This window comes from Lagenorhynchus albirostris, chromosome 11, assembly GCF_949774975.1.
Source record: "Lagenorhynchus albirostris chromosome 11, mLagAlb1.1, whole genome shotgun sequence".
Classification (NCBI taxonomy): domain Eukaryota; kingdom Metazoa; phylum Chordata; class Mammalia; order Artiodactyla; family Delphinidae; genus Lagenorhynchus; species Lagenorhynchus albirostris.
The window spans coordinates 21229944-21247242 of record NC_083105.1 but is presented as its reverse complement, the minus strand read 5'-3'; the positions used below and the strand labels follow the sequence as shown (position 1 = coordinate 21247242).

At 35.1% G+C, this 17299-nt stretch overlaps 1 protein-coding gene across 1 annotated transcript in view; it reads left to right on the top strand.

The window, feature by feature from the left end:
• GAS2L3 (growth arrest specific 2 like 3) overlaps positions 1-16758 on the top strand; it is a 33799-nt gene extending 17041 nt beyond the window's left edge. The window contains exons 4-9 of the mRNA XM_060164751.1: positions 607-722; positions 2992-3133; positions 7231-7294; positions 8218-8356; positions 10784-10891; positions 12416-16758. Of these exons, the coding sequence (XP_060020734.1) occupies positions 607-722; positions 2992-3133; positions 7231-7294; positions 8218-8356; positions 10784-10891; positions 12416-13744 (1898 nt within the window). The 3' untranslated portion in view covers positions 13745-16758. The remainder of the gene's footprint in view (positions 1-606; positions 723-2991; positions 3134-7230; positions 7295-8217; positions 8357-10783; positions 10892-12415) is intronic.
• The last annotated feature ends 541 nt before the right edge of the window (positions 16759-17299 follow it).

Here is a 17299-nt window from a genome sequence, read left to right as displayed (position 1 = left end):
AATTTCATGTAGCATTGTAAGGTTTTCGTGAGGAGGAATATATACGTATAAAGCTCATCTGTGGTCTTTGAAGAGAATTAAAAACGCACTAAACACTCACTCTTATATCAGTTTGAAGATTTGGATAATTTCTTAAAAGTTTATTATGTAATAATGCTTCCAAATAAGGGATTTTAGAGGTGAAAAGTTGGTATTTTCTGAGTGCTTGTTACATTGTTATCTTTAATTTTTAAATTGCAACAAAGACCATCTTACTTATAGAGAATCTTTCTTGTGCAAGCAGTTGTAATGTGCAGTGAATCAAAACTTAACCTCAATAGTGGATCTTGAAATATAAGACACTTTGGTGTTTTTCAGTGAAATAAAGTAGATGTCATTTATTTTTCCTGTGCTTCTACACCACAGATATTTTTGTTTCAGTTGACTTTCTCTTAATTTGATATTATCTGCCGTTTTAACTGTACCTTCTAAGAGTGAATGCTCGGAGTCTGATCTAATATTTGCCTAGTGTTTCAGCTATAATCTGATTACATTTAATTAAACTTTAACCATATTGTTTGAATTTACTGTTTCTAGAAGGCTCTTAGCTTTGAAATATGTTTTTAGGTATTGAAGTTAAGGCAGAAAGGTTATTGGAAGAACTTGATAATGGAGTACTGTTATGCCAACTGATTGATGTTCTTCAAAACACGGTGAAAACATGCAACTCTGAAGAACCAGTGGTAAGAAAATGTTTGACAGTAGTGATTTAATACCTTGGTACATATTGATTTGCTTATGTACATTTCTTATCATCTCTACAAGGTTGTAAACTTCCAACGCAACTATATGTAAAATCTTGGATAATTTACTTAATCTTTTTGAGCATCTGAAAAAATATTCTCACTTGTAAAATGGAGATACTAACCTTTACCTTATAGGATATATTTTCGAGGATTCAGCAACATTAAATGAGATAATATATAGATAGTGGTTAGCTTATATAGATAATGCCTGGTGCATAGTAAATATCTAAATAGCTAGTTCTTCTTGAGAACAATAATAGTACCTTCCTTATAGGATTCCTGTGAGAGTTAAGTGAAAAAAGAGGTTGTGATGGTTCCTGGCACACAGTTAAGAGCTATTATCATCATCTTTTTATTCTTTATATATTGTCTTCATGGTAAATTCATAAATATTGGCTGAATGAATAATACTTTTTTTAGATACTTTTCTACCGTTGACCCTGAAGTTGGGATTTCAGGTAGATAAGGTTTCCTCTCTTTTCATCAAATATGGTTATTTTCACTCATGGGATCTGGTGTCTGTGAGTGTGTATTCTAGATATTAACATAGTGCTGGTGGAAATATAAAGTAGTACCATCTTTCTTGGGAGACAATGGGTAACATATATCACATTGAAAATAAAGCACATCCTTTGATACGTAACATAATTCTAATTCCAGGAATTTATTCTAAGAAAATAACCACAAATTCACAAAAACGACTGTGCAAAAAAAATTAAGAACAACCTAAATGCTCATCAGTAGAGAAGTTATTTAAAATTAATTATGGTACCTGAACAGAGTAGAATATTATCTATTCATTAGAAATGACTATTTTAATTTTTGTGTTTTTTTTTACCTTAAAAGATGCCTGCAACCTATCATTAAGTGTGCATGCACACATACACAAATCAGATTGCAGAATAGCCTGTTTACGTAGCATTCTGTAGGTACAGATATACTTGTGTATGGAGATGTCTTACTGAAATGTGGATAAGAAGATTTCAATTGATACTAAGCATCTTTGTATTTGGCTGTGTTGATTTTTTTTTCCTATATACAACTAGAAAAACTCACAAGGTTATTGTAATCCTAGAAAATAATAGCAACAGGAAGGAAACATAAGGAACTGGTAATAGTGTGGTTCTCTCCAAGGAGAGAAAGGAACTGAGGGGTAGTGGTAGGAGAAAGACTTATACTCTACTGTGCCCATTGCATTTAAAAAAAATCATATGCGTGAATTTCTTATTCAAGTAAAAATTTGAAACAAAACTAAAAACCCCTCAGCTGGGCTTCCCTGGTGGTGCAGTTGTTAAGAATGTGCCTGCCCCAGTGCAGGGGACGCAGATTTGAGCCCTGGTCCGGGAAGATCCCACATGCCGCAGAGCAACTAAGCCTGTGTGCCACAACTACTGAGCCTGCACTCTAGAGCCCGCAAGCCACAACTACTGAGCCCATGTGCCACAAGTACTGAAGCCTGCACGCCTAGAGCCCGTGCTCTGCAACAAGAGAAGCCACTGCAATGAGAAGCCCGCGCACCACAACGAAGAGTAGCCCCCGCTGGCCACAACTAGAGAAAGCCCGTGCACAGAAATGAAGACCCAATGCAGCCAAAAAAAAAGAGATGAATAATTTCTAAAAAAACCCCAAACCCTCACCCTCAGCAGGATTATCTGAATACTCTTGGTCCAGGAAATAAAAATGAATTAGGATTCTGTAAAACTTAGCTTGTCAGTTTTTAAAGAACTTTAATTAAGAATGGGCTACTACTTCCTTGTTTGAAAGTCTCCTCAAGAAACTCAGAACCATATTTATGAATCTGCAAATAAGGAAGTTAGCAAAATTGAGACTGTGTAAACCTTTAACATAGCAATAATTTTGTGTTTGTATTGAACTGTGTTTGGAGAGATAAACTATAAAGATGTGCTTTGGAATTATTAGACTGTCATTTTTTGTCTTAACTAAGACTCTCATGTCATTTTAAAAAGAGAGGTTAGATATGCGTGATCCTGCTGCTAATTTTGACCTGTTTTCCTAGGAATCATTTTCTAGAATATGCTTAATGAAAAGCAAAATAAAATGATTTTTGAAGATGCCTTTTTCCTCTAGTGCTATGCACTTTTTAGTTACATTCAATGCACTGAACATTTATTTAGTAATATTAAAATGGATATTTAATGAAAATATTCTTGATGCATGTTTGAAATTATCCTTTTGTCTTTTTCAGAATTTTCCAATGAGAAAAGTGCCCTGTAAGAAAGATGCTGCATCAGGTTCGTTCTTTGCTAGAGACAATACTGCGAACTTCCTTCACTGGTGCCGGCACATCGGGGTTGATGAGACTTACCTCTTTGAATCTGAAGGTTTAGGTAGGTGTTGTTGTGTTTAATGTTTATTAGGATAGTTTTGTATGCCTCACTTCTAATTTTTCTTTCCAAGTAAGGACTCAAATGCCACATTTCATTTTACTAGAAACATTTATACTCTAGATATATGTAAACAATTGGAGAATCAGATTCCAGATCAAATGTATGATAAAAGCTTTTCATTTATGTTTTAGATCCTATATATCTAGAATGGCCTGGACATACTTTACTTCCTAAATGAGTTGGCTATGGGAAGGTTCTGGATTAAGGCTTAACTAATTAATGTTTTCGTCAAGAATTACTCTATCAAGTCTAAATTACTAGTAATTTATTTTTAACTAGATAATTACAGAAATAACAGAAGGCCAAATGATGTATGTTCATGGTGTAAACAGCAGGTGCCAATTTGGTTATCTAAATGGGCTAATGCTTTTAAAAAGTCATGCTGTATTGAAGAATTATTGATGTATTTTCTCATTTCATTTAAGTCAACAGAAACATCTGTGCAGTGACCAAAGTGAAAGCTATCTAAGTTTTAGACTATATATTTCCTCAAAGTATTTATGTGTGTGAGTGTGTGTGCGTGCACACGCAGACACACACACACACACACACACACACACACACAGAATTGATAATGTTTTGATAAGAGCAGTAGCATACCAAGGGCGGGGGTCATGGGAATAGTATTCGGTCCTGGTAGAGAGAAGTATTTTGTCACTGACATTGCTTAGACTTGCCGGTTCATGGTGATAATAAAAAGCAAACCAACTTTTTAGTTGGTTTCATTATTGTTTTAGGTTATTAATGTTGTAAATATTTCTATTGACCATGCACACCCTGTTGCCTGCAGACAGGTAGCTGTTCCCCACTGTTACCTGTTTAGTATGCCTCTGGATATTCTTATCCAGTGTAGAATTAAAACTAATGGATTGCTATTTTACCCCCCAGTTTGCGCCCTGCTTTAATCCAGGTGTGCTGATCATTAAGCACATTAGGTTTCTTTTTATTCATAGCATTTAAAAAAATTGAGGTATGTTCACATAACATAAAATGCATCATTTCAAAATGTAGACTTCAGTGGTTTTTAGTATACTCACGATTTGTGCAGATATCACCATTATTAATTCCAGAACATTTCCATCACTCCAAAAAGAAAACCCATAACTATTAGCAGTTGGACCCAGTTACTCCATATCTCCATCCTCTGGCAACCATCAGTCTACTTTCTTTCTCTATAGATTTGCTACTCTGGACTTTTCATATAAATAAAATCATGCAATATGTAGCTTTTGTGTCTGGCTATTTTCAGTTAGCATTATGGGTCATTTATGTTGTAGCATCTAACAGTACTTCATTCCTTTTTATGGCTGAATGATATTTCGTTGTATGGATATACATTTTTTAATCTACTATCAGCTGATGGACATTTTGATTGTTTCTATTTTGGGGTTATTATTAATAATCCTGCTATGAACATTTGTATGTAAGTTTTTGAGTGAACATATGTTTTAAATTCAGGGATGTACCTGGGAGTGGAATTATTGGGTCATATGGTAATTCTGTGTTTATCTGTTTGGGGAACTACCAAACTGTTTTGACAGTGGCCACACCATTTTACATTCCCACTAGCAATGCACAAAGGTTCCAATTTCTTCACATAGTTGTCAACACTTGTTATTATTTTTTAAAATTACAGCTGACCCTTGAACAATCCAGGAGTTAGGGGCAGTGGTCCCCTAACCCTGCAGTCAAAAATCTGGATATAACTTTACAGTCAGCCCTTTGTATCCACGGTTCTGAATCCACAGATTCAACCAACCACAGATCTTATAGTACTGTAGTATGTATTTATTGAAAAAAATCCATGTGTAAGTGGACCCACACAGTTCAAACCATGTTGTTCAAGGGTCAACTGTATAACCATCCTAGTGGGTGTGAAGTGGTAACTCATTGCGGTTTTGATTTGCATTTCCCTAAAGACTAATGATGTTGAGCATCTTTACATGGGCTTATTGGCCATTTGTATATCTTCTTTACAGAAATGTCCATTCAAATCTTCTCCTCATTTTTGGGGGAGTCAATTGTCTTTTTTTTGTAGACTTGTAAGAGTTCTTTCTTTATTCTGGATATTAGGCCCTTATTAGATATATGATTTGCCAATATGTTCTTCTGGCCTTTGGGTTGCCTTTTCACTTTCTTGATAGTGTCCTTTGATGCACAGAAGTTTTTAATTTTGATGAAGTTCAGTTTATCTTTTCTTTGATTGCTTGTGCTTTTGGTGTCATATCTAAAAAACCATTGCCTAATCCAAGGTCACACAGATTTTCACCTATACTTCCTCCTAGGATTTTTATAGGTTTAGCTTTTACATTTTGGTCTGTAATGCATTTTGAGTTATTTTTTGTATACTGTGTGAAGGAGTCTAAATTCATTCTTTTGCATGTAGATATCGAGTTGTCTTAGCACCATTTGTTGAAAAGACTATTTTTTCCCCTATGAGTTGTCTTGGCACCCTTGTTGAAAATCAATTGAACATAAACATATGAGTTTATTTCTGGACACTGTTTCATTCCACTGGTCTGTATGTCTATCCTTAAGCCAGTAAACACTGTCCTGATTACTGTAGTTTTGAAATTGGGTAGTATGAGTCTTCCAACTTTGTGCTTTTTAAAAGTTGTTTTGGCTATTCTATATTTCTTACAGTTCTTTATGAATTTTATCATCAGCTTGTCCATTTCTGGAAAAAAAAAAGGCTCTTGGAATTTTGATAGGGATTGCACTGAATCTGTAGGTCAGTTTGGAGAGTATTACAATAACAATATATGTCTTCCAATCCATGAACATAGGATGTCTTTCAATTTATTTATATCTTATTTAATTTCTTTCAACAATATTTTATAGTTTTCAGTGTACAAGTCTTACAATTCTTTGGTTATATTTATTCCTAAGTACTTTATTCTTCTTGAAGCTACTGTGAATGTAATCATTTCCTTAATTACATTTCAGATTGTTTATTGCTAATGTATAAAATGCAATGACTTTTGTATATTGATCTCATATCCTGCAACTTTGCTGAACTTGCTTATTAGCTCTATTAGTTTTTTTGTAGATGCTTTAGGGTTTTCTAAACAAAGGACCATATCACCTGTAAATATAGTTTTCCGTCTTCCTTTCCAATCTAGATGGCGTTTATTTATTTTTCTTGCCCAAATGCCCTGACTAGAACCTCAAGTACAATGTTGAATAGAATTGGTACGAGTGGACATCCTTCTTTTCCCTGCTCTTAGCCTCGAGGAAGACATTCAGTCTTTCACCATTAATAATGATGTTAGCTATGGGTTTTCCAGAGATGTCTGTTTTCATATTTATAAAGTTCTCTTCTGTTTCTACTTTGTTGAGTCTTTTTTTGTCATGAAAGGGTGTTTGATTTTGTCAAAAGCATTTTCTGTCTCTACTGAGATAGCTGTATGTTTCTTTTCCTTTATTTTATCAATATGGTGAATTATATTGATTGATTTTCATACGTTGAACCAACCTTGCATTTCTGGGATAAATCTCGCTTGCTGCTGGATTCAGTTTGCCAGTATTTCATTGAGAATTTTTTACATCTGTGTTCATAAAGGATATTTGTCTTTAGTTTTCTTGTGATGTCTTTTTCTGACTTTGATATCAGGGTAATATAGGCCTCATAGAATGAGTAGAGAAGTGCTCTCTCCTCTTCTATTTTTGGAAGAGTTGAAGAAGGCTGTTAACACATAGTCCTGTGCTAAAGATAGTTTAGAATAAAATTGAAGTGATAACGTTTCTTCAATAATATCTCCTATTAAGAGATCTGAAATATTAATAATTTAATGTTACTAAGCTCAGTTTTTTAGACTTAAAATACTACACAGGTAAGCATCCATGGTAAATTTTAATCTTCTGGTTGACCATTTTCTTTTTAATTTCAGGAAGATGATAATATGTAGAAGAAATAAAAGTCTTTTCTGAGTCTCCAAATAAGTAATGCTACTGTCTTTTCTTTTACTTCTTTCATGCCGTAAATATATTTGCCTATTTAATTTGCCCCCTAAAATATGTGGTCTTATTTTTCACAGTTTTGCACAAAGATCCGAGACAGGTGTATCTTTGTCTTCTTGAAATTGGTCGAATTGTGTCAAGGTATGTATTCCACAATATTTCAGAATTTCAATGTCACAAACATTTTTTAAGCTGCTTTATTTTATCGAGAACACTATTTTCTATAAATGAAAATAATTTTTGATTGGAATAAAGGTAACTTAATTTACTGTTTTCTCTTTCTTTTTGTTTCTTTATTAACTTTGTTCTGTTCACATGAGCCATGTCATGTGTCAACATCTGCTTGCTCATGTAGCTTGCCTTCATTTAGTATTAAACTGTAAAAGTGGATACTTACATTTTTCAGATCAAAAGTAGAGTAAGAGGGCTTCCCTGGTGGCGCAGTGGTTGAGAGTCCGCCTGCCGATGCAGGGGACATGGGTTCGTGCCCCGGTCCGGGAGGATCCCACATGCCGCGGAGCGGCTGGGCCCGTGAGCCATGGCCGCTGAGCCTGCGCGTCCGGAGCCTGTGCTCCGCAACGGGAGAGGCCACAACAGTGAGAGGCCCGCGTACCGAAAAAAAAAAAAAAAGAAGTAGAGTAAGAGCATGCAATCTTTAAGCAGTTCAAGGTGAAGCAAGTCCTTTGGACACAAAGAGGGTCTGATAAGAAGGCTGAGGCCTGGTATCCTCCATACCTAGCTCGACCCCGTCTTCACTCACGAGATGACTTGTTTTTTGTTTTTTTTAACAAGCTGATTTTTAAAGGTACGTTTAGGATCCCTGATTGAATATTGGGAGCATCCAGTAACCCAAATATATATATACTATGATGTAAAGATGATAATCTGAATTTTTGGCAATCTGTGGGACATTATAAAGCATTTCCAGATGTCCCAGTGAAACAACTGGTAGAAGAGAGTCATACAGACTTCATTTAAAAATAAAAGAAAACCTATTGTGATATACATGGAAGTACTTGCCTCAGACTTCACTTGTTTGATGAGATCTCATGATTGGTTTTCAGCTATGGGGTTGAGCCACCAGTATTAGTAAAATTTGAGAAAGAAATTGAGCTAGAAGAGACCTTACTTAATACTTCTGGGGCCGAAGATTCCATCAGCATTCCAAAATCATGCTGTCAGCATGAAGAGCTGCACGAAGCTGTAAGTAATTGCACACTTTCTTTCAAATATGATGCGTCAGAATCTCATAGTTCGCCAAAAGTGTTCCTCTTTCATTTTTATTATACTTGAAGAGGGAAAAAAAAGTAGCATGAATGAAAGTATTTATTGCAGTATTACTTATAAGGCTGAAAAATTGGAAGCAATGTAAATACTCTCAAATTGGGCAATGGCTAGGTAAATTAGGATTTACTATTTTAGCAGAATAATCATTTTTTGTAATCATTATGAAGACTATATAGCAACAAGAAAAATGTTTACTTTGTGAAAAGTATGTATCAGAACAAGGAGAATGAAAATAATTGATATTAGGGTAGTACCTTTACAGATGATTTTAATTTCTTTAGCTTTTTCCTTTAATGTTAAAATGTTAATTACACAATAGCTAAAACCAGAAGAGAACATTTTTTATTCACAGCACTTACTCCTTTTAGGCTCACCAACTTATTTAGATTGTGGGTTAGTGCTGATTTGTACTGCTGAATATAAGTGGTATTTGGATATTTTAAACAAAGAAAATAAGTGACCTTTCATGCCTGCAAGCTTGTTATGAAAACTAAAAGGAACACATTTCTTTAAATATATATGTGCTATATGAATATATTCAGAGTCCACCTACACATATGTGACCTGCTGAGATCTTATGGTCATGTTTAAAATTAAGGAACAATTATCTGATTCATTATTTTGAGTGCTGTTAAGAAATACACAACTGCAATTCTGTGTACCTAAGAAACCTTAATGGATAGAAAATAATGACTGAAATAATTACCTCCTTTCAAATTACTTTGTTATCCAACTTGTAAATGGTTCAAATAATTGTAAATTCTTTACCCAAGTTCAGAATATTTTTTAGCCATCTTATGCATGTGGTATGTATGTGTGTGTATGCATGTGTGTACCTATGTGCTCATATAACCAAACTAAACAAGATAAACTTCATTGAATCGCTTATGAAAATCAGTTCTATTTATGATCATGTTATTCTGTTAAATGAATGATGTAGGGAGATAAATCCGGATCCTTCTGATCAGGCCCGGGTGAATCCACATGTGTCCATTTTGTGTAGATAATTAAGACACTCATAAATTTCTGTTAGTGCTCAGGTAAGTTGGGTATATCTGAAGAGACTTTCTTTAACATCATGCCTAAGTGCAATTAAGTGTATTTGTTTAGATATACTCTGTGTGACAAGTAGTTGAGAAGAATATACTTTTTCAGAAATATAATCTTAGGAAAACAAAATGGTTTCCATAGTGGCTGATACGTGACTTTTTTTTCAAATCAAACATATCTCAGCAAATATTTTCATTTAATCAATTTATATTAATTTCCATGTTTTAAATAAAGAATTCCTGAATTTTAATTTTTATTCCAGTTTTTACTTTTTTTTTTTTTTTTTTTTTTTTGCGGTACGCGGGCCTCTCACTGCTGTGGCCTCTCCCATTGCGGAGCACAGGCTCCGGACGTGCAGGCTCAGCGGCCATGGCTCACGGGCCCAGCCGCTCTGTGTCATGTGGGATCTTCCCGGACCGGGGCACGAAGCCGTGTCCCCTGCATCGGCAGGCGGACTCTCAACCACTGCGCCACCAGGGAGGCCCAGTTTTTACCATTTTTAAGATATTTACTGCAGTTAAAAATTCTGTAAGCCCCTCGAGGAGTAGAGGTAGGATTTTCTCCTCAGTTCTCATCTCTTTAGCAGACTATTGAAACAAAGTGAGTGCTTTTAGAAAAATGCCTCTTGAGTTGAAATTTTTAGAATTTACCTAGTCTTGGGTGAATATTGGATTGGCCAAAAAGTTTGCTTGGGTTTTTCGTAAGATGTTAGGGAAAAACCCGAATGTACTTTTTGCCCAGCCCAATAGCTATAAATGCATCTCTGCCTATTTTAACAGTAACTTTGGAACAAATCTGGATATTCCCCCATACATACAGTATTACTTTCACATGGTGGTAAGGGACAAGTGAAAATTCCTGGTTAAACTTTATCTAACGGGTCCATCTTTGATTTGACAGATATATTAATCCAAGTCTTAAAACAATTCAAACTTAGTAACGAACTGTTTCCTATGACTGAATGAATGTGTTTTGAATTGACTTCACTGTCTACACATTCACAGACCTTCTCCGGTGATCAGTGAGTACACGACGAGCCTGATTGCACTTGGGCAGAGAGAGAGAGAGAGAGACTCCAGACTTCCTCACTGTTAGGTTTTATTAGATTAGCTAATGTCTAATCTCAATATTTGACAACAAGTAAAAGGGAAGAGATAATAAATAGTTGAACTGTCTTTAAATTTTTTTCTTTGAGTTTGATTTTCCCAACTATCAAATAACCTTGCATTTTAACATTAAACAAAATAGTTTTTGTCACAAGCACTAAATCTTGTTGTTTATTTTTAATCTTAGGTTAAACACATTGCTGAAGACCCTCCTTGTAGTTGTTCTCATCGATTTTCTATTGAGTACTTATCTGAAGGACGGTATCGACTAGGAGATAAAATACTTTTTATAAGAGTAAGTCCACCGATTACATCCTGTTTAGATCTTGTTTTGAAATTGAATTTATTGCTTTACCAACCTTCTTTTGTTCCCCTTTTACTTTTTAAAAAATTGCAATAGAGGATGTTATTAATGGAAGAATTTCACTGTATAGGAGGAAATATATGGAATATTTTCAAGAGTATATAATGTGTTTAGGTAAATACGCTTAACACAGCAAACAACTAATTAAGCTAAGACTATTTGGACATTGAATATAATTGGGGGAAAATTTTTTGAATACCTCAGGTAACTTATTCCATTTTTTAGATTTCCTAAAGAGGAATAATTTTCTATCATAAGAAGAAGAAAAAAGCAAAACCAGAACATCTAATAAGATTAAATGTCAGTAAGAAGAAAAAGAAGTAGAAACATTGCAGTTGATAATAATATAGACTTTGGGTCTTAAGTATGAAGCCATTTTTTCACTGACACAGCATCAGCATCTATACTAATATGCTAATGTACATGCTTATTTTCTTCCTTTGTCCCATTTGCAATCTGCAATTGATTAATTGTCCCCTTTGCTGATAAGGAGATTGAAGTTTACCTGTTCATCATTCTGTCCACTTATTGATACAAGAGCTGTTTTATTCCCAATTTAGGAATGTAATATAAAAGTATGTAAAAAATATAATTTTACCACCTGTATTTTCTTTTATTTCATATATTATCATTAGTTCCCCATACCCTGTTCAACTCATACAGAAACAGGCATATGCATTTTGTCTTTTAATTAGATTTCTTTTCTTAAGCAGTATGATATAGTGATAGTGCACAGAGCATGGGATTTAGAGTGAAAATTTGCAGAGCAGTCTCATACAACTTTGCAGATTTGCCTGCTGAATGAATAGGGGCCTGAGTCCGTCCAGCTCGGGCTGTGCTGGCAGACCCAGGATATATCTTATCAACACAAAAGCACCTTTTGGGTTGGGCAGCCTGGTGCGTTTGAGGCCAGGCCAAGCTGTGTGGTTTGAGACAGTTTCCTTAATGTCTCAGAGCCATAATTTTCTCATCTGCAAAGAAGAACTAGTAATAAATTATATCAAAGTTTTTGAAAGATTAAATTGATATGATACATATGAAAGTAATTTGTTAAATTCTAACATACAAGTTTTGGTAGTTTTTATCTTTCTTCTGTAATTATGTTTTTCTTTAGTATGAGTCTTTTTTTCTCTCCTCCCCTCCTTTACTCTCCCTTTTCCTTTCTTCCATCAATATTCAGTCCTTGCAGTTTTGCGTATTAGTAATTTGGATTTTTAGGATGTGTAAATATCTTCCTGACAAACTGGAGGATTCTCTATTGTTAGTTGCATGATTCAACATGAATTAAATTTGTTACTTTAGTAACACAAGAAAGAGACTAGCAATTTATAGTGAAGCTGTTGGCAAATACACTGAATTTCATAGTCACAGACATCACAGACTGTGACTGCTAATGAACCGTAACTGCACCTTACAGTTTTACAGCTTTACTTTTTACTTTCTTTTGGGGGAAAGATGCTTCACGGAAAACATGTCATGGTCCGTGTCGGTGGAGGCTGGGATACTCTTCAAGGATTTTTGCTTAAATATGACCCCTGTCGAATATTACAGTTTGCTACACTAGAACAGAAAATTCTAGCATTTCAAAAAGGAGTTTCTAATGAAAGTGTGCCTGATTCGTCCGCCAGAGCACCTCAGCCTCCTGAAATGAATCCTTTGTCAGCAGTTAGCATGTTTCAGAAACAAAATTCAAAACCTGGCACACCAGTTGGTATTCCAAGGAGCAGAGAGAAGCAGGTACGTCTGCCAGGTGTGTCGCCACCAGCATCTTCCCTGAAAGGAGGCAATCTGGCCTGTGGGTCAGTCCGTTCTAAATTTCCAAATTCTCCAGCAGTGTCCTCTCATCTCAAACTCAGATCTTCAAAGGACGTAACAAAGAAAGCGCAGCCTCCTTCAAACGATGCATCATCTGCATCTGCTTCTTTAAATCCAGTAGGTAAAAGCACTTTTTCACCAGCTTTATTAAGAACTGCACCTTGTGTATCTGAGTCGCTGAGAAAATGTATCTCATCCCCCAGTACTCCTAAGGCCAAGCTTATTCCAGCCCAGAAGTCAAGAGATGTGCCTGAATCCACACTTTTGCCAAATAAGTGTTCTGGAAAAATTGAACCAAAGCATTTGAAACACCACCATGTGTCTTCCAGGGATTATGCAGTCTCTCACTCAGCTGCACGTTTAAATTCATCATCAAAGTGTCCAAAGCCACCTAAGGCAAATCTGCACGTAAGGCCTAACCCTTCTCCTTCTTTCCAGTCTCCTGCAAAAGTGACAACATCCAGTTCCAAAACGATAACCACGGGTCTGAGAACACAGTCTCAGCCACGTGTTGGAGCTCCGCAAGCGGGGGCAATGCCAGCACAGAAACTTAAGTCAGCCTTGAATTTAAACCAGCCACTTTCTGTATCCTCAGTTGCTCCTGCAAAAGCTGCAGAGAAGTCGAAAGATAATATGGTTTCAGTTGCCAAAAAGCAGCCCCAGAGTAAAATCACATCCCAGAAGACAGGACCCAGCTCCTCCAGGTCCCCGGGCCGTACCCCGCTGTCCATTGTGAGTCTTCCCCAGTCTTCTGCCAAAGCACAACCTGAACCAAAGTCAGCACAGACTGCCACCAAGAGCCAGTGCTTAGCCAAAGGGCTTCCCAAAAGTGGCAAAGCCCCGGCTGCAACCAGGAAGCCACCCTCATCTGGCAAGGAGGCAGTTAGTGGAGATAAAAAACCTGCAAAGAAGAAGGAAGACAATGATCATTATTTTGTTATGACTGGAAGTAAGAAACCTAGAAAATAAACATAATGTGTCATTCTAAGAGAAGAGAGGAAAGAAAGTGAGTGTGTTAGCTGCACACCTTAAAAGTTTCTTCTATTTGTGTTTATCCAAATAGGTTCAGACATTAAGTACAATAAGATGGGGGTAGAGGTTGGGGCGAGGAGGGGCTCATCAGAATTCACACACCTGAATTCAGCAGAAGGTACCCTTTTAAGGTGAACAGTGGTAAAATCACCGGGAGAGTCTTATTAGTTATAGACATTTATATGATTTTCAGTCCATGACATCTTCGTTAATGTCTGCCCATTAATGGAAATGTAAAGTCAAATAACACTACTAGGTTTATAACTGTAGTTGCTGTATTTTGAATATGTGTTAAATGTGGAGGTTATTACCTGCTAATAGAAACGGAGGTGCTCTTAATATAAGTTACTGCATTTTAGTTTAAAAGCAACGGTTTGGCACTTGTCTTACAAAAGACATCTTATTTTGTTTCCTGTTCAGGATTGCCTGATGGAACAATACTAAGTACCAGTAGCTGCTGCTGATTAGCTTACTGTTACTCTGGGTTTGGTAGAATTGCTATTATTTAAAATTTTTTTAAGCTTTCCAAATCAGAAGGAACTGATTTTTTTAACTGACTTCTATTAACCTTGGTAATATTTTGTTACCAGTATTTTTGGTAAAAAAAATAAAATTAAGGTATTGAAATATAAATTGAAACTTGGAAAAAATTTTTTTCACATATTATTTATAAGAACTTATACCTTATATTTTAGATGGACATTGTGCAATGTGAAAGGGGAAATGATTTAGTAGCTTTTAGCATATTAGAAATATTTTTTAATAGTGTAATTTTCTGTGAGTGCAGATATCAATTTTTACATTAAAATAATGTTTAACATCAGAATTATGTTTTAACAATCTTAAAATTAAGGTGATATTAAAGAATATTAAAGTGGTGCTACATAAAAATTCTGTCATGTGATTACTATTTTTCTTTAGCGCAATAATACAAGTTTTAATTAGAGGTTTCCAATTATGTTAATTTTCTTCAATAAAGTCATGCTGCCTTCAGTTTTCCAATGGCAAATGGACAGTATGTATGCAGCGTTTTCTATTCTGTAGGCAGATTCTCCAAGGAACTTACCCAGATCATGTAGTTGCTATATAGACTGTCGATCTGGGATGATATTTGTAAATAATATGTTTTTTAATAGATTGTGACTATTTAAAAAATTGTTAATGTACTTTCAGAAGTTTTAGGGGTGTGTTTAATAACTTTACAGTATTATCAGCTATCACAGGTTATTTTCAGTATTGAGGTCTGTGTTTCCCTATTTTAAACTAAAATGTGTCTTCTAAAGAAAAATAACGGTTCACACAAATGTGCAATCGTAGAATAAGCATCTTAAGCTGACTACTGATGTTTGTAGATTTTAAAGCAAGAAACTTTTGTATAAAAGTGAGCTATCTTTTGTCTGAGAAATACAGTTAAAATCAAAGCTGCGTGCAGGCTAGTTTTTGAAATAATTGATGCTTCTCTTCTTAAAAGAGACAGTCACCAAATATTTAGTTGAGTTCCACTGTTGATCTGGGCATTGAGGGAGATAATATTTACATCTTTGGAAAGTGAAGTCAGTGTTCAAGAAGTACCAGAAGGGGCTTCCCTGGTGGCGCAGTGGTTGAGAGTCCTCCTGCCAATGCAGGGGACACGGGTTCGGGCCCTGGTCTGGGAAGATCCCACATGCCGCGGAGCAACTAGGCCCATGAGCCACAACTACTGAGCCTGTGTGTCTGGAGCTTGTGCTCCGCAACAGGAGAAGCCGCGACAGTGAGAGGCCCGCGCACCACAATGAGGAGTGGCCCCTGCTTGCCACAACTAGAGAAAGCCCACGCACAGAAACGAAGACCCAACACAGCCAAAATTTAATTAATTAATTAATTTAAAAAAAAAGAAAGCAAAACCAAGTAAAATTCATTAAAAAAAACCAAAAACCAAGAAGTACCAGAAGCTTTACAGTTTTAGTGATGAGAAATATTTAATGCATCTTTCAAAGAGGAAGAATTTTACCTTTAAGAAGGAGTTTATTCCTTTGTAAGACCAAACAATTCTGTATCAGTAACTTCTGGAATAAAAGTATCATCTGGCAGTTCCAAGAACTGGTTTTATTTTTTTGAAAAATTGTAAGTTAATTCATAAATAGCCCTATCTTCATCAGGCTACTGATGGTAGGAAGTTCCAACTCCTATAGTTCTGTTATAATTTCACACTTGGTACAGTGAGAATATTCTTGAAATACACATTTTATCCAGTATTCATGATCAGGGAATTTCTCCAATTATATTCACATTGGATGAATTTTTATTTATATATAGCTTACTCTTCCAAAATAAATTTCTTTTTTAAAGTAAGCAGTGGCTGAAAGATACTTTCTTCAAATATATTTTGAAATGCCCTTAAAGACCTAGTGTTTCTAATTGTTTTCACAATTTTAAAAGTACATTGTTGAAGTTAGAAAGAAATCATTTCTTCTTAATAATAGTGCAAGATTTTAAAAGTTTCTTTTTGTTTAATATTTAGTAAAATGAATATCAAGCTTAAATTACTGATGTACCTGGAAGAAGAAATAATGTGTACTTTAAAAAAGAATGAAATATTTAAATTTTTCGTTTCTATAATTTAACGTGACTAACATATCAAATAAATCTTCAGAGGAAAATGAAATGCTGATTATTTTTGCATTGTTTGAGCTTACACTAGGTGTTTAAGGCTTATATCTTTAAAATGCTTTGATAAATTAGATGATCTCTAACTTTCCTCTCCACACTGAGTTAACAATTCTTAATGGATAAGGGAAATTTTTTGAGAAAAGAAATTACTGTTCCTTCTGCAATATATATCTGATACAAAAATCTGTTACTTCTTTAAAAGGCTTTGTTACAAGTTGTCATGATACAGTCATATCCAGGTTTACGTACTGACTCCATTTGAATCCAAATTTGTGTATATTTTCTTGTGCCAGCAGTGTTTGTATCAGATTTTAACTTATATTTTCTCAAGTATTAAAGTTTAAACATATATACCAAGTCCTCAGTTTACATTTTTGTGTGTTGTGAATACATTCTGATCACTTGGTTCATGTCAGAAGTTACATATATGAAGCATTCATAATTTGAGGATCGTTTTAACTTTATTGCTATTTAAAATGCCCTTCTGATACCTGTGGAATTTATTTCACTGCTCCTAGGAGATTATCAAGGTTTTGCCATTAATAACGGTATTTGTTCCGCAAGTTGTTGTATCTGCTAGAAGTTTGTCTCAGTAAGGCTAGACTCATATTTAATAATCTCTGATGACAGAAATAATTTATAAGTTATGAAAGCAGAATTCTATAGATCACATAAGTATTGTGTTCACAGAAGGCTACTGACAGTAGGAATTTCCAATTCCTGCAATTCTGTTTTAATTTCACACTTTGATACAGTGAGAATATTCCTGAAATATTCATTTTATCCTATATTCATGATCAGAGCAATTATAAAAAGCAGTTAATTAAATATGTATTTTCTGTG